The sequence below is a fragment of the Dermatophagoides pteronyssinus genome, unplaced genomic scaffold, assembly GCF_027571235.1.
Source record: "Dermatophagoides pteronyssinus isolate colony J.1.1.1.1 unplaced genomic scaffold, Derpt_VIB-CSIC_2022.12 sq0017, whole genome shotgun sequence".
Taxonomy (NCBI): Eukaryota; Metazoa; Arthropoda; class Arachnida; order Sarcoptiformes; family Pyroglyphidae; genus Dermatophagoides; species Dermatophagoides pteronyssinus.
In genome coordinates, this window is record NW_027461541.1 from 102126 (window position 1) to 121288 (window position 19163).

Here is a 19163-nt window from a genome sequence, read left to right on the forward strand (position 1 = left end):
AAAGAAAATCAAATCCGTACAATATTTTAAATGGATTTTTTTGAAATTAAAATTAAGATTTTCAATTTATGAATGTTCAAAATTATGATCCGAAACAGAATCTACTGGAAAAAATTTTGCTTTCTTTTTAGTGTTCACAAAATTCTGTACGGAGACAAAACGGAATTTTTTCTTTGTCATCATTAAGAAAATTCTGATCAAAATATTTGTTCAAGTGAAAATAATGATAATAATAATAATCTTTTGCAACCCCATACATTCAACGAAAAATATTCTGTGAAAGTCAAAATGTCATGATCAAATAGAACTAAATGAGAAAGAGAGAATCCGAATTCTTTAATAATAATGATGATTATGAAAATGATTTATCATCAAACAAATTTCTTGTGAAAAACTTTCTTTGCTCAGATTTAAATCTTAAAAGAAAATTAACAAAAACTTAAAACCAAAACTTGAATGCAAATAATGTAATAAATGGATCGTATTTTTTGTTTTTGTTTTTTCATTTTCATTCATTTGTTGGGAAAAAACAAAATTTGGAAAAACAAAGACTGAAATTCGATTCAATCATTTAATTTATTTGGTTCAAAGAAAAACGAGAAAGAAAATCCCATTTGTATTTTAGAAAACAACAAAAACAAAAAATCAAACAAAAAAACTTTATCATTCAACGTGATTCGAGAAAAAAATGAAACAAACTTTAATCCAATCAATATGAAGAAAAACACACACACTAAACACATTGATCTGATTTGCTTTTCGATTCAAACTTTCAATGATGAAAATGATGGAGAGAAACAAAATTGTATCATCCGGCAGAGAGATGTATCGTTCGAAAAAATGTTCCTATGTCTTTCTAGTTTTCAAGTTTTGGAATTTTTTTATCTTCAAATTTCGTCGTCGAGTTTCATTTTCAAAAAATGTCTTTTTTTCTTTTTCGGGTTATTGAAATTGAAGAAAACGAAAAAAGTTTTTTTCTTCTTCTTTGGGTTTTTTCCAGCAAAGCCAAAAGCAGCTGGTTCCTTGAATTCTTTCTTTTTTTGAACAGAGAAAAATGTGTGTGTCTATGACACATACGTATTTGTCAGGCCCAAATAAAAAAGAAAAATGAAGATTCAAAGATTCATTTTTCATTTTTCTCTTGAACAACAACCAAAACAATAAAGAGAGAGAGAAAGCGAAAGAGAAAAATTTTCTAATGAGTCAAATAATTTTTTTCAATTTCCACTCCACACACATACAACACTTTCGAGATCAAAACAAAACAAAAAATAATAATGAATTTTGATTTTAACGCGTTCGCTACCGGAGATTTCGAAAAACACATAGAACTACAGCAAATAAACGACGCATATATGCGTCGCTGGTAGCGAACGCGTTAATACAACAAAAACGAAGATGAAGTGGTGGGAGAGAGTTCAGTCTATGGAAAAACAATGGAAAAAAGAAATAATTGATTGATACTTATGATTAAGAAAGTCAAATTTTTCTTTAAAATTGAGATTTCACATCAATTTCAATTCAGTTGTGGTGTTGGTGGTGAACAGAGAAAAGAAAGAAAATATCACTAATGATCGTTGATTTGATTTTCTGCATTCAGTTGATTTCCATATTAAATTTTGCATCATGAATCATTTTTCGAGAAAAAAGAAAAATTCCTTGTGTTTCAAAAAAAATACCCGGAATATATATTTTCCTGGTGAAATTCATTAATTTTTTTTTGGAAAAATTTACAATGTCATGTGCAAATGAAAAGAATCCAAAATAGAAAAAATTCTATGCAACAACAACAACATCAAATGAATGATGATGTTATCAATGAATTTGTTTTTGTATGTTTTGAAGCAAAAACAGAAGAGAAAAAACATTTATTATGCACAAAGCAAACTTTTCTTCTTCTCATTCACCTGAAAACCAAAAAAAAATTTTTGATGAAAAACTGTTGGGGCACAACCAGAGTGGTTAGGAAGTTTAGCCAAAATGTTGGAAATGATAAATTATTCCTTGCCCAACAACAACGATGAATGCAATTGACATTTTTCATATAAAATGTTAAATTGATAAATAATTTTGCTTAATAATTTAAGCGTGAATAAAATAGAGGCAAAACGTTGTTTAAATCAAATTTTGACTATAAAACAATCGATAATGAAATCCTGAATTCCTAATTATAACATGACATCACATCGGCCAAACAAAGCAAAACGAACAAAATATTGATGAAAAATCATTTCATTTTTGAAGTGAGTGGTAAAAAGCAAGATTGTTATATCTTGAATCATATCTCAAATGATAACTTTAAGATTTTTATTTATATTTTTTTGCTTAGACTATCGATATTTGATGTAGTTGATTGCATTTCATTTCTCAAGTTGAGTGTTACTTAATCGAATCAAAATATTATTCTTTTTGATCCGATTGTAATTCTTTTTGTTGTTGTTGCTGATTTGAAGATGTTGCTATGTTACCCATCAATATTATTGTTGTTCTTTTATTTCCTTTTAATTCCATCAAGATATTTTTATTCTGCTGATCAAATCTATGGCTACTATTAAAATCAACGGAAAACTAAAAAAGAAAAGAAAAGAATATTGCTTTTCTTAGTATTTTTATAGTTCTTAGTAAACAACAAGAGAATCAAAAGTAACAACAACAAAAAGTTTCAAGAAAAATGAAAGATATGAAAGGAAATAAAAAGCCAATGAATCAATGAAACAATTCAATGCATGTATATAAGTCTGCCGCATCTCTCTCTCACCAACGCAAAGAATTCAAGAATCTAAAAAGAAGAATGTGCTCGATTCGATTACATCAACACACACATAGTGTTTTTTCCTGGATGAAAAATCGATGATATTTAATTACTTTTTTTGTTCGTTTCCCCTCTTTCTCGTTGTTTTCTCTACGATCATTGATGATTGAGAATTGCCTTATCGATTTTTTTCGCTGTCCTTGTTTTGTTTTCGTTTATTTTTAGTCAATTTTTTCAGTCAGACTGCTGACTCTTCAAACAACAACAACAAATATCGATATGGGAATCAAACGAAATTTTTCATTCATTAATTCTATTGGCCATCTAATTTTTTTTTTTGAAACTCTGTCTCACTCACATAGACATCACAATTTTATCATTAAAATTAATGCTTTACTTGATTTCAACATAATTCCAATTTTTTTATTCTTTCCTTCGATTTGATGAACCAAAACTACTAATAACTAACTAAAAACTATCAATCAATTTGGAAAATTGTAAAATTAAAATTCCTAAAGAATAATTTCTATTAATAGATATTCATGTTAGTGAATAGCAAAAAACGAACGCCTATTCAGCCACACACAGTGTATAGAATTTATTTCAAGTTTTGTTTCAGCAAAAAAAACGTTTTCATTGTTTTATATTTTATTCACACCACCATCATCATCATCAGAGATACTATCTAGGTTTTTTTCCAGGCAAAAAATTTTCCAAATAAAACTCATAAAGGATGCTTAGCACATCGCACAGTGAAAAACACCAACACACGCATCACATACGCAATGAGAGACAATAGATTTTCAATGTTTTTTCTGTTTTGTTTTTAGATTGCAATCAGTTTTTTGTTTTTTTTCATCGATGTTTCTGGTTCTGCTTGAAAAAATTTCTTCAAAAAAAAAAAATAATTTAAAATTCATTTTTTATTGAAAATCATTTTGAACAACAAAAAAACTTCTAGTAGATTCGATTTATTCGCTGAAACGTTTTTGCCAGTTTGAATTAAATGGATCATGAAAACAAATTTTTTTCAAAGTTCAAAAACGATCAACAACAACCAAAAAAAGCTTAAAAAACCAAAAGCATCCCTTATCCAATAGGCCAAAAAAATTTCAACTAATGATCAACTAATGTAACCGATATTTGATATTTAAAAAAAAGTTTCAGGAATTTGTTGTTGTTTCCAAAAATATTTCTGCCCAAGAAAAAAATTGATCCATCATAAGCTTTTGAAACGACGATGATAATAATAAATAATTTTTCTTTATTCAAAAGCAGAATTATTGATGAACAACAACAAAATAAATGCGGTAAAAGTTTCAAAGAATTTCATTCAAAACAAAATTTTACATGGCAATAAATTCCGTCGTTATTGCAGAAATTTTAAAAATCAAAATTTCGAAAAAAGAAATGTTTTTGGCCTGATTCTGATTCTCGTTCGAATAAAAATTGAACAACAGAACTTTTGAGAATTTACTGACCATTCAATAAAAAAGAATGAAAAAAAGCGTTCATAGCCATATAAATTTATTTTTGGTTTTGGAAAATAAAAAACAAATTTTATTTTGACAGTTAATTTTTGTTATTATTCGACAAAATAAACTCTATTTCTACAACAACAATACAAATGATGCAAGCACACATAATATTTTGGTTAGGATATTTCCTTACAAATGTTTCATTTCGATCCATTTCGATGTTCCAAATTCTATACTAACTGACCACTGCCATCATCATGATTCTTCGAATATGGTGAACGAGACGGACAATAACAAAATTTATGAATCAAAAAAAGCCAGAATGGCAAATACAACAGCAACAAAAAAAAAACCTTAGAATCTATAGAGAAAGAAAAGCTCGTCAACCAAAATGAAAAATGATTCTCGAAAAAGCCAACACAACCAATGAATAACAAGTAAAGAATGCAAATTTCTTTACAAAGTTTTTTGCTTTGTTTTCTGGTGTTAAAACAGAGAAAGAGAGAAAACATTTTCATTTTGCATGAAAATTCACATCACACAACATTTGTTTTGTTTTTTGTTTTTTTTGGCCACATAGGAAACAAAACGATGACAATGACAAAAGTGTGCGAACAAAAAAAACAAAAGCAAAAAAACAAACCAAACGAATGACAATAACAATAAAAACGAACAAAAAAATTTTCTTACCAAAAGAAAAAAAATCTTGGGAAAAATTTGAGATGTTTTTCTCTTCTTTCTTCATGTTGTTTTGTTTCAAACATTGTAAAACATCTTGTCGTTGTCGGCCAATGATGATGATGATGACACCATCACAAGCAAAAAAAAAAACAAAATTACAAGATTCTTCTTATATCGTTTTGTGAAAAAAATATTCATCACTCAAAAGGATACCGAGACAAGAATATTGTATAATAATATTAGTTTGTCGTTGAGCCTGTCGTGCTGAAATAATAATAATAAATTTAAAGCCATTACAGCCAAAACACAATCATTTGTCGCCATCATCATCAACGAATTTGATGAAAAAAATAATTTACCATTACACTCAGACACGAACATAAAGTCTCGATGTGAAAATAATGTTGAAATAACAAACAAACAAATAACTGTAAGTGAAAGTGAAAATAATCACCCAATGATGAAATAGACCGAGAAATTCAGTAAAAATAATAACAATAACTTCTATTTGGCTTGAAATTGAAAAAAATTTAAATTTTAAACAGAAATTTTCATCTTAATTCACATTCTTATCATCTTTTTTCTGTTAATCAGAAAAAAGAAAATGATTATTATTTCTTGTACAGGAATAAAAAAGACAAAGAAAAACAATTTAGGAAATAATCGTCAAAAAAAGAAAATCATTTTATTTCCAGAGAATAAGACGAAAAACAATAGAAAAAACAATTGAAATGTTCAACATGATCATTATCATTATTTTGGTAATCATGCAAATATCAAATGATGAATCTCGAAATAGATGATTATCATCATGATGATGATGATAGAAAATACCAACAAAAAAGAATCAAGTAGAATTACGAAATAGGAAAAAGTAAACCACCACGATTCATTTAATAATAATGGATAATATTCACTAACACATATATTCAAAGTTGAATTCAAGAATGAATTTTTAATCAAAGTTGAAGAATATTATTATTATTTTTATTTTTATTATCATTACTTCTGCCTGTTCTCAATTATGGTTAAGCCAAAAAACATTCCCTGAAACATTCAGGCAAGTATAAAAGAAAACTTTTGCTTTTCAATTTCTTCCGGTGCTGGATTCTCTTCCATACCATTATCATCATTTTAACATGAAGAATATTTTCTTGATATGAATAACAGAAAGAAGCAAACAAAGTATGATAAAATCCAACCAGAAAAAAACTAGAAAAAAGAAATAAGAAAAAAAGTTTTTTGCTTAAAGCGTCATGATTTAATTATAAACAATCATCATCATCATCATCATGATTGTCTCGATTGGAAATGACCTTGATTATGATGATGATGATCGTTCGACTGGTGATTTGGTTCCATTGGACTATATGATATTAACCAAAAATCTGTTCAACCAAGTTTTTTAATGGTTTTTGATGATAATCACTGTAAATAATGGTCAAATGTGTTGGTGATGATGATGATGATCATGATGGAAAAAAAGAAAAGTTGCATGTCTGTTTTCTGGTGGAATGCACCGTGAAAAACAACAAAACTTTCAATCCAAATGATGATGATGATGATAGTCACCAGAGAGAAAAAAATAGAGAAGAGTTGACTGTATGCAGAAAACTGTAAAAAACAAAAATAAACTTTTCCATTATTTGAGTTTATCATTCTGGTTAGGGAAACATGATGGTATTTTATTTTTTTTCGAACCAAAAATAAATACATAGAAAATTTCCCAAAATCGATCCAAATTTCAAATTTTAACGAAACAAAATCCCTGACAAATGACAGAATTTTATTTTCTACCTTTTTTAAACACAGGAAAAATACAACCAAATAAAAATTTATTGCGAGTCTGCCCCTAAAGGTTTCATGTTTTTCAAAAGAAATGACAAACTGATTTACATTATATAAGCTTTTCTTTCCCGACCCGAATAAAATCTGTTGTCCAAAAAAAGAAAAAGGAACCAAATTTGAATTGAATAATCAAATTTTATAAAATGTTTGAATGAAAGCCAACAAGCAAATTGCAATTTACATTTCAATTGAATTTGAATGTGACAAATACGACAACAACAAAAAAGAAACGAACATCGTTTTCAAATCAAAAAAAATTTGATTATTTTTTTGAAATTAAATCTTTCCATTTGATTCAATTCATTTCATTCGACTATGATACCAAATGGAATAATTTGCTAACGAAAAAAACCAAACCAAACCAAATTCAGAAATTTGTGGTTTTTTGTCTTGTGTGAATAGTGTAGTATAAATATTCAATAGTGCAATATAAATATTCAATACAACCTTGAAATATTGGATAAAAATTGTGCCAAACCATTATCATGATAATGATGATCATAATCATTATCATTAATAGAAATTGAATCAAATATATAGGGCCAGAAATGAAAAAAATCGAATCCAATAGATCGATTGAATCGTTATCATTGATTGAACGTAGAATAATCATATTATCATTATGAATTCAAGTCATTACAATTCTATCGTTCACCATTGGAAAGAACTCATTCATTTTGAAATTCATTTCAACAATTTATTTTTTCCTTGCAATCGATTTCTTTTTCTTTTTATTTCTATTTATTTCGTTCATTCACTAATGACAACAAACCCAAATAATAATTACAAATAAACTCCCTCAAGCAATTTTTGTTCAATTGAGCAACAACCACCAAAAATTTCCGCTTGACATTTTAGAAAAAACCAAACATTCAGCATTCGATTCTGAAATGATGAAATGAGATTTTTTATTTTTTTATGGTCCTTCAAATCAAAAATCAATCAATCATAAATAAAAAAGCAGGAGTGAATTTTTCTCTTTCTCGATAATAATCGAATCCTGAATTTGATCGATCAATTTAGATTGAAAAAATTGATGAAAATTTTTCTTTTAAACATAATTGACATATTGAGCAACAAGTTTATCAATCATTATTATTGATCATCAGATTGAATGATAACTTATTATCTGTTTGTGCTTGTGTGTTTATAATCAAAATTGTAGCTATAACAATTTATAATTGATCGGAAATTAAAATCATCATGGGTTTTAGTGTGACAATCTTTAAATTATAAAAAAAAGTTTAAAAACATCTTAGAAATGTAACAAATGTCCAAAATAAATCTTTTTTCGGGTTTTTTCATCTGGAAAATACCCGAAAAAAATAATCTTGGTGCAATTATGAAATTCTTTTCTTTCTGGGGATCAGTAACGATGCATATCATACATGCATTTTTGTCAACATTATCCTAGTATGTCAAAAAAAAGAGAAAAATGTTTTACTTTTTTAACCAGGAGTAAAAATGATAAAAACATCATCAACAACAACAACGACAAACGGCAAGCAAATTTGCATTTTTCTGTTTTTCTGGTTAACTTTCTTATTTGCAAAGAATTCTTGACGCTTTTGCTACAATTGCTGCCAAAAACCATGTCAATCATTTTGTCTTTAGGTTTTTTCGGTACCCTCTTGTTACATAATGGTTATGCTTGTCTGTGTGTCTGTATCAGATTTCATTCAACAACAACAACGCAAATATGTTAGAGAATTTATAATCACCAACCAACCAACCAACCAACCAACCAACCAACCAACCAAACAAACAAACTACATCCCCAAACAAATCGATCATTCGAACTAGAGACATACACACATATAATAAACAAAAACTGCATTCATTTTTCTTTATTAATTTTATTTTATATTTTGTATTTCGTTGGTTGGGATATCCAAAAGAAAAAATTGTTGTTGGTAAAATGGCTTTTTTACTATGAAAAAAATGAGATAATATTCTTTATCCGGAAAAAGAAAGAATATAATTATTTATGTGATATAGAGAAGAAAAAATGATCCAAGAAAAAACAACAGCAAAACGATGCAAATGATAACCAATATAATGGTAATGCTGATAATGATAATGATGTTTATCGTGAATGCCATTACCACACACACCAGAATTTCGAGAAAATGTATAATAAAAATTCATTAAAAACAACCAAACAAAAGTTATGGATTTCTGGTCATGTTCCAAAAAAGTGAGAGAGAGAGTGTTGAGTGTGAGAAATTGACAATATTAACAAACAGAAAAAAACAACAACAAATTTCTTTGCTTTAGGTTATATTTGATTCAATTCATTTTGTTTGTTTGGTTTCTTGGTGGGATGTCTACAGACTTTAGAATTCCATAGAATCATAATAATAAAAATAAATAAACATTTTTTTGTTGCTTCTAGTCGTCTAGAATTCGATAGTCTGGTTCATTCATTCCTTCATTATCTCAAACATGATGATCATCATCATTATCGATTGATTCATAACTTTATATATTTTAATGAAAACAATTCTCACTATTTTTGTCTCACTGTTTTGGCCAAATTCTATTAGTAAAAATAAAAAACATTTGATAATTTTGGTAAAAGTATTAAATTTTTTGTTATTGTTGCTCATTTTCTTTTTCCTGCGTATGATGATGATGCTAATGTTATTTTTTTTCTCGCATCATTTCCTTCCTTCTATCATCAATGATGATGAACATTCAATCATTTAATTTAGTTAGCGATTTTGCTGTTGATGATGCTTATTATTATTTTCTTCAAAACAAAATTTTCTTCTAATGTAATCGATTTTGTTCGTTTTCGCTTTATTCTCGTTTGGATAATTTATTTAAGAAACAACAAAATAAAATAAAATAAAGTATAGTAAAGAATTTTACCTTTTTATCATTCATTTATTGATATTTGAAAAGTGATAATGGAAAGCAATCAAGTGACAAAACAAAATTATATTATATTTAGCCCCAAACGTTTATATAACCAAGGTTTTTTCAGTGAAAACTTTATCATTTAACATCATCATCAACATCGATACAATCGATAAATTGAAATGGATTTTTTGTTTTGCTAGTTATTTTGTTTTGTTGATAATGTTGATTGTGCAGAAAAAACGATGATGATAAAGAATAAAATTCAGTAAACATTCTCAACAGCAACAAAAACGAAAAAATGATGCATTTTTTCCGATTTGAATGATGACACAATCCAGAAAAAATTGAAAAGTTTCAAATTTTTTTTAATATTGATCTTTTCCAGTTTTTTTGAGTTGTTGGAATTCATTTGTTACCAACGAAGAACAATAAAGAAAAACTGAAACAAACTGTCACTTGATTTTCAATTCTTTTTTTTCATGTTATTCTCTCAGACAAACACACACTTCATCAATGGAACATATAGAGATGTCAAATTGATGTAATGTATTGTACACATCATCATTAAATGACATAAACATATCAAACATGTCCCGAAAAACGAGAAATTTATTGTCTGTTTTTATAAGGATGACTATTATTATTATTTTCCTTGTAAATAATGTTTAAATCGACGAAAAAATTCAGTATATTAAACAACATATGCAATTTTTTCTGGTTGAAAAAAATCGAATTCTTTTTCCGTTTTTTTTCTGTTGTTAACTATATTGCAATCGGATATAATATTGAAAACGAAGAGAGGAAAAAAATAAATATATTGTTTTGGTGGCAAAAAAACAAAACCCAAAACCAAAATTATCATCGGAAATATCCGATAATATTAGTTTGGATTTTGTCTTGCCAAACAATGACATGAATTCATTTATTTATTTCTATTTCGACAGCAACAACAAACACATTACATAATCTAGCAATTGCATCCGGATTTGTTTTTTTATTATTCTTTTTCTCATTATTATTTCTATCTTTTCTGGTTTGTTTGCTATTGTAATCAACATCGGAAACTAACAAAATTGAATCTTTTACTCAGCCTCACTATATATATTGATTCATCAAAGTCGATCATCATCATAGACAGAAAAAGAATAAGAATTTTGATATAGAAATTTTTTATTTATTTGTTCATCAATTCACATTTGATTGAATAAAGTGGTGACCATTTTTGTGTTGTTTGTTTTTGTTTGGTTTTGTTTGAACATGATTATCATCATCATCGTCAACATTTTATTCAAATGAAATTAGAAAATATTTCACATTCACAATGTCTGATATATAGCAGGGAAGCAAACTTTTTCTGATTAAATTTTTGTTTTGTTTTTGATCATAATCGATATAGATATTTGTTTTCATTAATAAATGAAAGTTAAACTAATATTGACATAAGACAAATCAATACTTTTTTCTCTTGGATTGATCAATCGATCCATCGATTGATTGATTGACCATGTGATCGATTAATAGGCGCCGTAGCTATCTATTTCTTTATAACTTTGTCTGATGGTGTTAAACTTGTGAATAAAATCAATGGATACTTTGTCAATTGTGTCAAGTGTTTTTTTTTGATGGGGTTTGACTTTGATTGAAATGCCGAAAATTATATAGAAATGAATTGAGAGCCAAGAAACAAAATCAGTATTTAAATCTTGATTGTGATTGCAAAAAATTTCAATTTAATTAAAAAAAATTCAAATTTAATTGAAATTTTTCAACAATAATAATACAAAAAATAGAATCAATCAATGAAAAAAGAATAAAAACCAAACGAAACTTTCGGCAAACAAAATGCAAATTCTTGAAAATAAATGAATAAAAGAAAGCAATAAGAGCAAAGAATATTGAAATGCATTTAATGTATTCTATTGAAATTTGATCGAATCAAATGTTTTTATTTTTGTTATTTTTGTTATTCGACTCAATTAAAAAAACATTGAATTCAATTTATTTATTGATGATTGAAAAAAAACTTGTTTTCGAATTCAAGTGATTTAATTTTTTCAATGTAAAAAATAAAAAAGAATTGAATCAATTTTCGAATTGAATTGTTGATAAGCAATAAATATAAATTCATTAAAATTTAATATAGAGAAATATATTTTGAATCAAATAACAATGGATAAAGGATATCATAGCAATCCACAAAAACAAGTGAAAACACATTGAGTAAATGAAAATATTTAGAAAAATTTCTAAAAAAATTGCTAAATAAACAAAATATAGATTTTGATTTTTCCTAGGACAAATTTTTTAAAATGAACCAACTATGTTTGTGGCTGTCAATGATGATTATTAAAATTAGAATTATCATTGGAAATTATTTTTGTTGGTTGAACATCGCTGTTGATTGTCATCATTGTTGTCATTGAATGTTCTGGTTTTAGATTGGCCATACTGAAATATTTTTTATCCGATCCAAATTGGGCTGCTTCATGTGCGCGTTGTGGTAGATATTCATTTAATGTTTCAGGTAAAAATGATGCTATTATTGATGCTATTAAACATATTATGCCTATTATAAATAATGGTATCCATGCACCATATTTTCCCTGTTATATGACCAATCCAATTATTGAAATTAGCGAAATATTTTCAAAAATAAAACTTACAATATAAACTATTTGTGGTGTTAAAATTCCACCAATCGAACCGATTGTAGCTGTTATACCTAAACCTTGATTACGTAATGTAGTTGGATACAATTCGGATGAATGTTGGTAGATAATCATAAATGTACCGGCAACACCGAATTTAGCAATCATTGTACAAGCAGTGTAGAAATATTCATCATATTGGCGTTTAATTAGAGCGGGCAATATAAGTGCAATTGAACAAATGGCCATTGTAATAACATTGGTCCAACGTCTTCCCAATCGTGTATTAATCAATTTCCAACAAATAAATAATGATGGTAAATCAATGAATGAGAGTAATAGATAATTATATAGTTGATTATTGGCCTCTAAATTCACCGTATTACTATTTATGCCACCATAACCAATTATACAAGCTAAAAATACGATAGTTATCATTAATGTTTTTGCACGTAAACCGGGCATTAGAAATAGATCAAAAAATGAATCTTCATTTCTCTCTTTCATATCTGTTGTTGATTTTAGTTTATCTTCATCACTTTCTAATGACTATTATTGCCAATATTTGAATTGAATATTAATTTGTCTAATTTTAACAAAACATGAAAACTCACCATTATATTCATCATTAGATCGTCCGGTACACTACGTTTATTGAATCGACAAATTCTGACCAATTGTTCATAAGCTTCATCATAACGTTTTTTCGATATCAACCATGATGGTGATTCGGGTATCCATCTCATCAATTGAAAAATGGATTCAAATTGAATAGAGAGATAAAAAAAAAGAAAATAAAAGACTTACTTATAAGCAACGATAAAGAATAATGTAAATATGAATTGTACCCATGTAAATGTAACCCAATTTCCTGTTAATTTTAATGCCAATGTTAATGAACAGCTACCCAATGAATAGAATATTGCCGATAAACATGATGCTAGTGTGCGATATTTGTGGCTAACTAATTCTTGAGCTATTTTCAAAGAAACAAAATTAGATTAAACTTTTTGCATTTTGAACGACATCTATCGGATGTCAATAATGTTGAAATATGATAAATTTTTTGAACAAGCAAAATTAACACTTACTTATCACAAATGGTAATTGATAGTAAACACATAATATACCGCCAGCAAGAAAACGTGTTATAATGAATGAATAAATATCTTTGAATATGATCGGTGATAGACAGGACATTTCGGCAATAATCAATGTAATAAGCAATGCTTTTCTACGTCCAATGCTTTTTTCAAATAATTATGTCAATTAATTTGAAAAACACAGAAAAAATTAACCTACCTGTCGGATAGATTTGCAATTAATGGAGTCATAACAGCCAAACCAATTGCCGTCAATGACATGATTAGATTAACATAATAACTACGACCGCATACAAAATTAAACTTTGTCAAATTAAACAAAAAAGATGAAAAATCATACACGAGAGAATAGAAAAACAATATGAAACATACCCATGTAACAGCCGTTTCAGTATACAATGATTGATCATAAATCCAGCCATTATTGCATTCAATTTTGGTTGATGTTTGTAATGTAGAATTCATAATAAATGATTTGAATGCATCATTTTGTTGATCTACCAGTGTTGAAATATTCATTAATAGATCGGAATATTTTAAACCATGATGTTCACAATTGGATGGTTTACCAGTATTCAAATCAATTGGTCGTATTAATGAATGTTGTTGCTCAAATGATAAATGTTCTAATTCAGGTACACGGCACCAATGATCTGGTGTTGATAATAGAAACATCCCTTCAAAAAATACATTAAAAAATGATGTCGGTAATAGCAGTAATATTATCAAAAAATTTTGATATCGATTTTCATCACCAATCTGTTGAAGAATATCTTCAAATTTCATTGTTGTGGTTGTAATTCAATTTTTCGAAGAGATTAAACAAACAATCAAACCAAAAATTATTACAAATTTTGTTTCAATAATCAGATCAAATTCTATTAAGATAGGATATTGTGATATGATCAATCAACCGTATCGATCAAATTAACAAACAGCTGCTTGACTTTAAATTGTATTTTGTTTAATTAGAAGATATTTCAAAAGTAAACAACAACTATGATCGATCACTTCCAACTATAACCAACGAAAACCAAAACGCATCAGAGAAAAAAAATTTATGTCGCCGCAAAAAGAAATTTTTATTCAGGATTTCGTTTTGTTTGTTTGGCCACTTTCCCTATCGTTCTTTATCGCTAATCAATCAACCCAAAACCAAAAAAAAATAATTATCATATCACACATTATCTATTGATGAAATTGGGAAAAAAAGAAATTTCATCACCAATCAATCAATTAATCAATTTCAATTAACTGTTGCTACTTTTTTTGAATGAATGAATTATCAATGAATAAGTGGATAAAAAGAGGAGCCGCCTCATATTTAATTTATTTATTTTCCTTTTAACGATGCAATTGGAGAAATTATCCATTTATTTTGGTTTAATATACGCATCAAAATTTATTAGCTTTATGATAACATATTCAAATAACTAATAGTCGATATTGTCACTGACTTTATCAATTTCAAATTATGTGATTTTGGAAATTTCTCCTCAACATCAATTATCATCAAGAATGGTGAAGAAAAGAAAAATGAATGATAAGATTTGAAATTCAATAGGATAAGAACAACTCGGGAAAATTTATTTATTAAAACTCTATTAGGATTTGACAATTTTTGGCATTTTCAATTTTTCCAATTGAATTGTGAACAAATAAAATATGAAAAAATTAAAAATAGCTATTGTAGGTGGCGGTATTATTGGTGTGACCACTGGTCTAGCTATACAACAATATCTAGAATCTGATTTGATTGAAATGATAACAATTATTTCGCAACAATGGACACCAAATACAACCGGTGATGTAAGTGCCGGTCTTATTTATCCATATTTAGCTGCACCGGATACACCTAAACAACAAATGGAACGTATACTAATTGATTCGATTAAATTTTTTGATAATTTAATTCAAGATCCAGAAAGTAGTCGCTTTGGTTTATCACGTTTAACATTATTCGAATTATTTAGTAACAATGATAATGCTTGTCTACCGATAGCTAGTGATGAATTGCCTGTAATTCGCACATTAACAACCAATGAAATTCAACGTTTATTTCCATCAATTCAAAAACAATATCAACATGGTAATCTTGTTGAAACATTTATTGCCGAACCAAGTTTATTATTACCATATTTGATGGATAAATTTGGTAAACAGGTTTGTTATTGAATTGTAATATATATTTTATTCATAAATTTTATTCAAAATTTTATTCAAACAGAAAGGACAAATGATTACAAAACATGTTGAAAGTCTTGTTTCATTGAAAAATGAATATGATTTAATAATCAATTGTACCGGTGTGGATGCACGTAAACTAAATGATGTTGATGATAGTGATCAATTACGTTCGGCACGTGGACAAGTGATGCGTGTAAAAGCACCGTGGATTCGTCATGGCATAATAGCAGATCAATGGTATATTCTACCACAGATCGATTCGGTTGTACTGGGTGGCACAAAACAACTAGACAATTATAATCTTGAACCGGATCCAAAAATAGCTGAGGAAATTTGGCAGAATTGCTGTCAAATAATGCCAACATTAAAACTGGCTAAAAAAATTGATGATTATGTTGGCCTGCGACCTTTTCGACGTACATTACGTATTGAAATGGATAATAATGATGATCATATTATACATAATTATGGACATGGTGGTTCAGGTGTGACATTATGTTGGGGTTCAGCAATACAAGTCATCAATTTGATTAAAAGCAAATTTCTTTAATTATTTCTAAATTGATTAATGTTTGGATCAATTATAAATCTAAATAAAATGTGGAAAGTTGAAAAATATCAATCATCATCAAAGGATATCATGATCAAATGTTTTCGTTACAGGGCTAACAAATCATAAATAAAAATAAAGTAATCATTTTTTGTTTAAGTTCCATTTGAAGAAGCAAAAAAAGTTGATGGAAATTTCTTTCTTTTTTTGTTGTTAATAGGCAAAATTGATGAGTGGACTGAATGTGTGTGTGTTGGATTGGAAAATGTGTGTGTATAATAAGTATATAGTATATTTGCAGATGACTAGTATTGTGCTTGATTGAATGATCATTGAGGATGATGATGATGTAATGATGATGATGGTTTATGATCAATCTTATAATTCAAATTGGATGAGGAATTTGGTGATGAAGATAATGATGTTGTTGCTGAATGATGTTTAATATGATTACCATCATTATTGTCACTATTAGTATCATCACTAATCAATGTTGTTGTTGGATTCATCAAATGACTAGATTTGTTAACGATTGTTTGTTGCTGTTGTTGATTAGGACGATGATCATCGATTGATAATACAGATAATTTTGGACTGTGAATAGATGTTGTTTGTGTTGTTGTTGTTGATGAATCAATATCAACACAAACAATTGATTTTGATGTTGCAGTAGTATTAGTAGAATTTGTTGTGGTTGTTTTGTTATTTGAAACAACAATATTGACCAATGTACCAATATTATCTACAGAACTGATTGATGAATGAGAGCTATTATCATCATCATCATTATCGTCATCATCTGAATCATCATCATCATCGTCATCATCATGATTGGCATCGTGACTAACATGATCATAAGCATCGAAATCTGAAACATGTGTGATTGGTCCAATAATATGTCTTGTTGTTTGATCATTGTCAATAGCATCGTCATTATGATTATGATTGGTTGATGAACAAATAATATTACCAGTTATAGTTTGACTGTATATATTTGATATACGATCACAGAATTCATCATATGTTGAACCATTTAGATAACAAATCAATATGACTGTCATATTATCGCAGCCAATACCGCAACCCATTTGACAATCAGGTGCCAAACATCTAGTTATCAATTCCTCACAAATAGCAATCGGCTCGCGACGATAAAATATACGACGACGAATGAATTCAATGACTTCTTCATTAGTCATTACATCCCAAACACCATCACAAGCCATTATTGTAAATTCGAAATCCGATGTTAATGGCCTGGTTTGAACATCTGGATAAGCAATAACAATCTGTTCAGTTGCTGAACGTTTTTCATTACGTTTGAATACAAAATCACCGAATGCACGTGATAATGCTAGATTACCATTAACACGATTGAATTGTACCCAACCACCAGCCGATATAATACGATTCATTTCATCTTCACATGTTGGTTTATGATCTATGGATAATGCATCTACTTTACCATTAAATGATGCTACAGCTCTTGAATCGCCAATATTTGCCTAAACAATTGGAGAAATCAAAATCAAATTCTTTTCAACAACAACAAAACACTTACGCAATAGATTTGATGATCTTTAATAAGGATCACAACAGCAGTGGAACCGGCCAATTCATCACGCATTTTTTCATTATTGAACATCATTTCATCGAATTCAATGAATGTATTTTTCAATGCCTCTTCAATCTGACCTTCACGATATAAACGATGTGAACAAAGACCTTGATGTAGATTTTCACTTGCATAATTTGCAACTTTAGCACCACCATGACCATCGAATATAGCAAAAAATGATGCTTCTGGATCATCGGGCATGGATAATAATATTGTATGTGCATCTTCCATACTGATACGCCATCCTTGTATCGATGATGATGCTACAATAAATTTATCATTCTTTTCGGTTGAGGATTCTTTTTCAGTAACCGGTTCAGAAAAAGCTTGACCCATTCTCACCGGTTATTATTACAATTATATTTAAAATCAATTCGTATTTGCTGAGTGAAAAAAAATGAAAAAAAATTATTTATTTGTTTTTCGTTTGACTGCATTTTTTATTCAATGAAATGTCCATTAAATCAATTGAGTAATAAATGAGAATATTCGGATAAAAGATTATGATTTTTAATGAGAACAACCAAAAGAACAAGCAGAGAAAAACAGAATGATGATGATTTTGTAGATAGGAAATATATTTTGGTTGGTTCTTTCTGATTAAATGAACTTTTGCTTGTAACTACAACCACCTATATATATAATGATGATACAATTATACAGACAGCAACTATAAGATGATTCTATTTTTTTCTCATTATTCAATAGATTCTATTATATTCTGATTCAACAACAATAAATTGATTACATCCGGAATTTTCATTTTTTTTGTCATTTATATTAATATATTGGTGTACATGCGTTGGTAGTATTATTATTTGGTGATTTAATGATGATATTAGTCATTTGGGTGAGATGAAAATAAATATAAGTTAGAAAAAGCGGTTTGAAACATGAAATTAATAAGCAATTTCTGTTTTCGCATTGATAACTGATCGGGAAAAACTGACCGTTTGATTATTTGATTAATTTTTTTAGATTACAAAACAAAACTTACCCCACAAAAGAATTTTTTGTTGTTATAATTGTTGTCACTTTTATTTTAAAAAATAAAACAAATTTAGTTGATTGAATCAATAACAACTATGTTGATGGTGATGAGCCGATAAGCGGGGGTGTATTTGAGAAATGGAGAGAGAAAACAAAAATGAGCAGCTGAATGGGCGACTGTTGAAACAACGAAATAAACATGATCAAATTATTTTTTGGGCGCCCAACAATCACGGTCCAAAGCCAAATCCATTGGATGCGCATGTCTTGTCCATCTTCATCTTTATATCATCATCACCCGAAATCATTGATCAAACGCAGTAAAATTTCATTATATTAAACATCTCAAAGAAAAAATTCTTGAACTTTTTTAAGGGAAAAAATCAAAATTTTCGTCTTGTTTTACCCACTTTCACTTTAACTCTCCAATATAATATTTGGTT

General features: G+C 28.1%; 3 protein-coding genes across 3 annotated transcripts; 1 reads left to right on the top strand and 2 right to left on the bottom strand.

Moving 5' to 3' along the window:
* Window positions 1–11743: 11743 nt before the first annotated feature.
* Window positions 11744–14518, bottom strand: LOC113798797 (organic cation transporter 1-like). Its single transcript, XM_027349381.2, has 7 exons — window positions 13748–14518; window positions 13575–13678; window positions 13364–13518; window positions 13080–13248; window positions 12887–13013; window positions 12288–12821; window positions 11744–12227 (listed from the first exon to the last, which is right to left on the bottom strand). Exons 1-7 carry the CDS (start codon window positions 14159–14161, stop codon window positions 11958–11960), a joined length of 1773 nt encoding a protein of 590 aa, XP_027205182.2. The 5' UTR covers window positions 14162–14518; the 3' UTR covers window positions 11744–11957.
* A 443-nt stretch (window positions 14519–14961) lies between these two features.
* Daao2 (D-amino acid oxidase 2) lies at window positions 14962–16184 on the top strand. The gene is made up of 2 exons (XM_027349398.2): window positions 14962–15538; window positions 15603–16184. The coding sequence occupies exons 1-2, from the start codon at window positions 15041–15043 to the stop codon at window positions 16110–16112; spliced, it is 1008 nt and encodes a 335-aa protein (XP_027205199.2). The 5' UTR covers window positions 14962–15040; the 3' UTR covers window positions 16113–16184.
* LOC113798811 (putative protein phosphatase 2C T23F11.1) lies at window positions 16088–19163 on the bottom strand. Its single transcript, XM_027349397.2, has 3 exons — window positions 18728–19163; window positions 17674–18113; window positions 16088–17617 (listed from the first exon to the last, which is right to left on the bottom strand). The coding sequence occupies exons 2-3, from the start codon at window positions 18064–18066 to the stop codon at window positions 16442–16444; spliced, it is 1569 nt and encodes a 522-aa protein (XP_027205198.1). The 5' UTR covers window positions 18067–18113; window positions 18728–19163; the 3' UTR covers window positions 16088–16441.

Coding starts and splice junctions, on each gene's coding strand:
- LOC113798811 (XM_027349397.2), bottom strand. CDS start 18,066: ATGGGTCAAGCTTTTTCTGAACCGGTTACTGAAAAAGAATCCTCAACC. Junction 17,618..17,673: donor AAGATCATCAAATCTATTGC/GTAAGTGTTTTG, acceptor CCAATTGTTTAG/GCAAATATTGGCGATTCAAG.
- Daao2 (XM_027349398.2), top strand. CDS start 15,041: ATGAAAAAATTAAAAATAGCTATTGTAGGTGGCGGTATTATTGGTGTG. Junction 15,539..15,602: donor TGGATAAATTTGGTAAACAG/GTTTGTTATTGA, acceptor TTATTCAAACAG/AAAGGACAAATGATTACAAA.
- LOC113798797 (XM_027349381.2), bottom strand. CDS start 14,161: ATGAAATTTGAAGATATTCTTCAACAGATTGGTGATGAAAATCGATAT. Junction 13,519..13,574: donor ATTGCAAATCTATCCGACAG/GTAGGTTAATTT, acceptor ATTTGAAAAAAG/CATTGGACGTAGAAAAGCAT. Junction 13,249..13,363: donor TCAATTACCATTTGTGATAA/GTAAGTGTTAAT, acceptor CTTTGAAAATAG/CTCAAGAATTAGTTAGCCAC.